The following is a 4,455-nucleotide window of genomic DNA, read 5'->3' as shown; positions in this document are numbered from 1 at the left end:
CTTCTGTAAAGGTCCAGACTGTTAAATGTGCAGCGGGAAGAGCGTATGAAATGCATGGAGTACACTCAAGCATCAGGTTGGATGATCTTGGAAATTAACTTCAATGCGGTGCACTCAAGCGTCATCATGCCGTGACCTTTGGCTACCTTCAGCATAACCTATATATGCTCCAGTGCTCGGCATAGGCAGAAAAGACCATTCAGCTCATGCAAGAGAATTTCTATAAGGGGCTCAGCAAGATGAATATCCCCATTGGTGTATCGCGCAGCTGTCACTTAGAGGCATTGTGACATGGCTCGTGTCAATTTAGTCTTTTCAGCTCAGCTGAGAGATGACAGGTCGGATTATTACAGTGCTTGATCTGCATGCTACCTCGCTTTTAATGATGTGATGGTGAAGCTTGTTAGGTCCTGCAAAGCCGCCACGCTGGAGCCCCTCGTGCATCTCTCTCAACGGGAGAGATTCGACGTGCCTTAGATTGAATGTCAGAGTCAAGGTTTAGTCCGGCTTCCTAAAATAGGAGAGGCTGTGAAGAACAGAAATATGGAAAATATTCATTTTCTGGGTCACAATTGTATTAATAGGCATCGTACAAGTAATAATGTTGAATGTGTTCTCAGCAGGAACGACACTGTTGTGAATAATGAGACTGCTATTTATGCAAAGGACTGTAGTCACCAATGAAGATGCTACAATCACGTCAACTGCAGTTTTCATATTAATGTGATTTGTGGGGGGAAGTTAGAGGAGATTTAGGAAAGTGGGATGAAGCATTTGAAGTGCTATTTTGTCCAAAAGGAAGAGTTCACTTTCAAGTTACGAGTTTGATCAAAAGGTTTTTTTTGTTTTTTTTCCTTCTCAAATGTTTGTTGATTCACTTGAAGCTTGAGCCAGCAGCCAGTCGGCTTAGTTCAGATCTGAAACTGGAGAAAACTGGCTCTGTCTGGAGGGAAGACATCAACCTTAGGACGGATGGATGGATGGACGCATCCATCCAGTTGCACAACCATGTCAGTTAGAGCAACTCGTGCTTTTCTAACCTCTGTTGGCCTTAAATAATTGCGAAGGCGCCAAAGCCTCCAACGATCAATATAGCATGCGTCATATTATCATGTTTCCTCAGAGAGAGAAACAAAACAGCCCAGTTTTATGTGTTTTATCAGTACAAACACCTGCTGTTCATGAAGGGCACCTTTTGTGATGAGTTTATGTTTTGTTTGTAATTCATTGATGTCTTGTGGGGATTGAGGGTCTCTTCAAGTAAAGCTCAATCAAACTGACTTTTAAACTATGTATTTGAAGTTTGTGGTCCAATTCCACTGTCTCTGTTTCTGTCTCTGTCCTTTTCCCTTTTCTCTCTTTCTCTAAGCCCAACTGGAGAAGCAGTAAGTCTCCACCTCTGAGTCTGGATCTGCAGGTTTCTTCCTGTTAAAAGATAGATTTTCCTTTCCACTGCCGCCTATGATTCCTCAAGTGGAATAGTTGGGTTTTTCTTTGTAAATGTGCCTTGAGATGATTGTATGTTATTTGGAATTATACAAATAACACTGATTTATATGACGTTATATAATTGTTGCATTAAAATGGCTGCATTCAACCTTTGTACCTCAATTTAGAGACATAATTTCCAATATTGCCCCCCCCCCCCAAACTCAGATGTAGAACCTGTTGTATTTGTTAAGTTCTCATGTGAATGCGCAAACGTAGGTCTGGGTTGAACTAGCAAGTTGATAATATTACCAGTATTTTGAATACTCATGCCTGTTATTTCTAGACCCCATTTACACAACATTTCCAAGTGAAAACTGAAAACTTTCATTGCATTTGTGGTGTCCGACAGTCGACAACAGTGCTCAGAGCCACTGACAACAAAACTGATTGAGAAGGGCTCCCAAGGTGGAACTTTTTGAAAATGCTCTGACTCCAGCTCCAGGGAAAGGAGAGGAAATGCAATTCAAAAATGCTGCTACTGCACTTGTGCACCATGGGCATAGTAAATAGATCTTCTGTAAACAATGGCAGCTTCCAGAGTGTGACTCCATATTCTCCTGCAACTTGTTAGATTTAGTCACCTGTAATAGCAATCCAACTTCATTATCTGTCCATGTGAATTTCTGTGTGCTTGCCATTGTTTGTTTATTGTATTGTTCTCTGTCTTTTTAAAACATTGCTGTGTAAAAGCGAAACTTGTCTAAAATGGAAATGTAAAAACAATCTGTTTTCACTCCGTCATGTAAGTGGGGGGCATTGGTTATTAGAATGATAACCTTAATAATTACTTTATTTATATAGCGCTTTTCAAAACACATGTTGCACAAAGAGCTTCACAGTAAAAACGCAAACAACAAAATCCAATCAAACAAATAAAATAAGTTATTAAACCAATGGCAAAAATGCACACAAATTAAAAGTGCCATCTATTTCCATGAGCGTGCTATTGACTCGTGAGTTATTTACATTAACAAGTAATTGAACAGTTATTTATTTTTATCCTTTTTGGAAATTTGCCTCTTGTTTCGCCCCTTGTACCATCGACTGAAGATGAAAAAAAAGAAAAAAAAAGGATCCGCCCCTGCTTTCTTCCACTATCGCAGAATTGGCTGAGACTGACATGTTCCCATAACTGTTGGATGAACTACCTCGAAATGCGCCGGAGCCCTCCCTCTGCTGAAGCTGTAATAACTTTGACGAGAGTGCGCCCTTAATTTGAGGTGTGCGCGCTGACTGGGCGCGCGGCGAGCGGTCTGCGCTCTCCGCTGCCTCTCATCCGATTAGTGCGCACGTTATGTACCCGGGAAACGGCGAGGTCCGCTCGGTAATAAGCGCGGTGAGGCGGCGTGCCGGTCGCAGCCCGGTCTGTGGGAGGGGTCTGGCAAACCTTTCCCTCTAATTGATCGGGGAGCAGAAGCAGAGTCAGTCGGGGATGCGAGCCGCCGCAGACGGAGAGAGAGGTACTCAGCAAACCGCATGTTGTTGCTTAATAGCGCATTATAGGAGCGCATTAGGAGCGCTGTGTGAGAAAAGCTTTTATTGAGATACATCTTAGTTTTACAGTTTATTTTTTTAAGCCTTACTTTAAAACACATGCATGCAGTCAGTGGAAGAGAAAACACTTAGTTGCTATTAATTTAAAAAGCATGCAGAGGATGAAAGTTGCTTTAGCGTCGTGGAGTTTAAACGTCTGGTTGTGTCTGTGTGGTTTTTTTTGTTTGTTTTTTACTGATGCAGACGGACGCATGGGCTTGACAAGACGGGAAACCCAGCCCAGGATCAAATGGCAGATCTGGAACTGTTTTACTTTGAGCAGCCTGATCCCAGAGACTCCTCCCTGGCTTTAAACGGACCAAGTGTCCTCGAGGTCTACGGAGGAAAGTCACTTTATTCCGATTCAGCACCATGGACAGCGCTCCGGAGAGACGAGCAGGGGAGGAAGCAGGAGGAATCAGAAACATCTTTCACCTGCAAGAAACAGTGTGATGGAGAGGTTGATGATGACCAGATGATAGGATCAAGTCCACAAGCCTGCCAACTGAGTCAGAGCTCCTCCAGTGAGGTTGAGGAGGAGGTGATGGAGGAGGAAGAGGAGGAGGAGGAGGAGGAAGAGGAGGACATCCCAGAACTTTATCTGCTATCTGATGATGACTTGTCCTCTGACGGATCAGCAAAGTCTGTGGATTATGGTTTCATCATCGCCGTGACCTGCCTGGTGACTGGCATCTCCCTGGTCGCCATATCATACGCGGTCCCCAGGGACGTCCGGGTGGATCCGGACAGCGTCTCCGCCCGGGAGATGGAGCGTCTGGAGATAGAGAAAGCAAGAGTGGGAGCCCATCTGGACCGCTGTGTCATAGCGGGACTGTGTCTGCTCACCCTTGGGGGCGTGCTGCTCTCCACGCTGCTCATGATTTCCATGTGGAAAGGGGAGATGATGAGGAGGAAAGCTTTCGCCTATTCCAAACATGCTGCAAAGTTGTACGGCTCCATCAATCTAAGAGCAGGCTACAGCCCGACTCAGGAATCCTGCTCACAATTGTCAGTGGCTGAGGAGGATTTAGAAGTGCTCAGTTGAATTTATGTACAGGACAAGCGGAGGAGACTTAGAAAGTGCTTAGAAAACCCTGCCAGTGCTGTCCTATAATCAGCAATTTTAATGCCTTTTTTTTTATTTCTCACAGCTAATGCCACTTTCTCGATTAATGTAGAACTTTATAAATGCTAGAATCACATTTTTCAGGTTTGTGTCTGCACAGTGCCCTTATGTCTCACAGTTTTTGGTTGCTGAAATTGTGTCTTCTTTTCATAGAGATAAAAAAAAAAAAAGTTTCTTCTTTACTCAAAATCCACACTCCTATGTCTGCTTTTTAAATATAAATGTGGGGCTTTAGTTGTGTGATTTGCAGGAATTTATTCCCCTACAAACAGTCAAACAAATCAAGGAGCTGTTGGAGGGTGAGG

General features: G+C 43.7%; 1 protein-coding gene across 1 annotated transcript; it reads left to right on the top strand.

Moving 5' to 3' along the window:
- Positions 1-3,236: 3,236 nt before the first annotated feature.
- LOC308144931 (uncharacterized protein) lies at positions 3,237-4,069 on the top strand (the record flags this gene model as incomplete). The annotated part of the gene is given in 2 exon segments (XM_080516219.1): positions 3,237-3,267; positions 3,270-4,069. Coding segments are annotated over 2 exon segments (831 nt in total).
- Positions 4,070-4,455: the final 386 nt, after the last annotated feature.

Source organism: Blennius ocellaris (assembly GCF_963422515.1).
Source record: "Blennius ocellaris genome assembly, chromosome: 20".
Taxonomy (NCBI): Eukaryota; Metazoa; Chordata; class Actinopteri; order Blenniiformes; family Blenniidae; genus Blennius; species Blennius ocellaris.
Note: the sequence above shows the minus strand (reverse complement) of the source record. Positions and strands in the feature narration are given on the sequence as shown.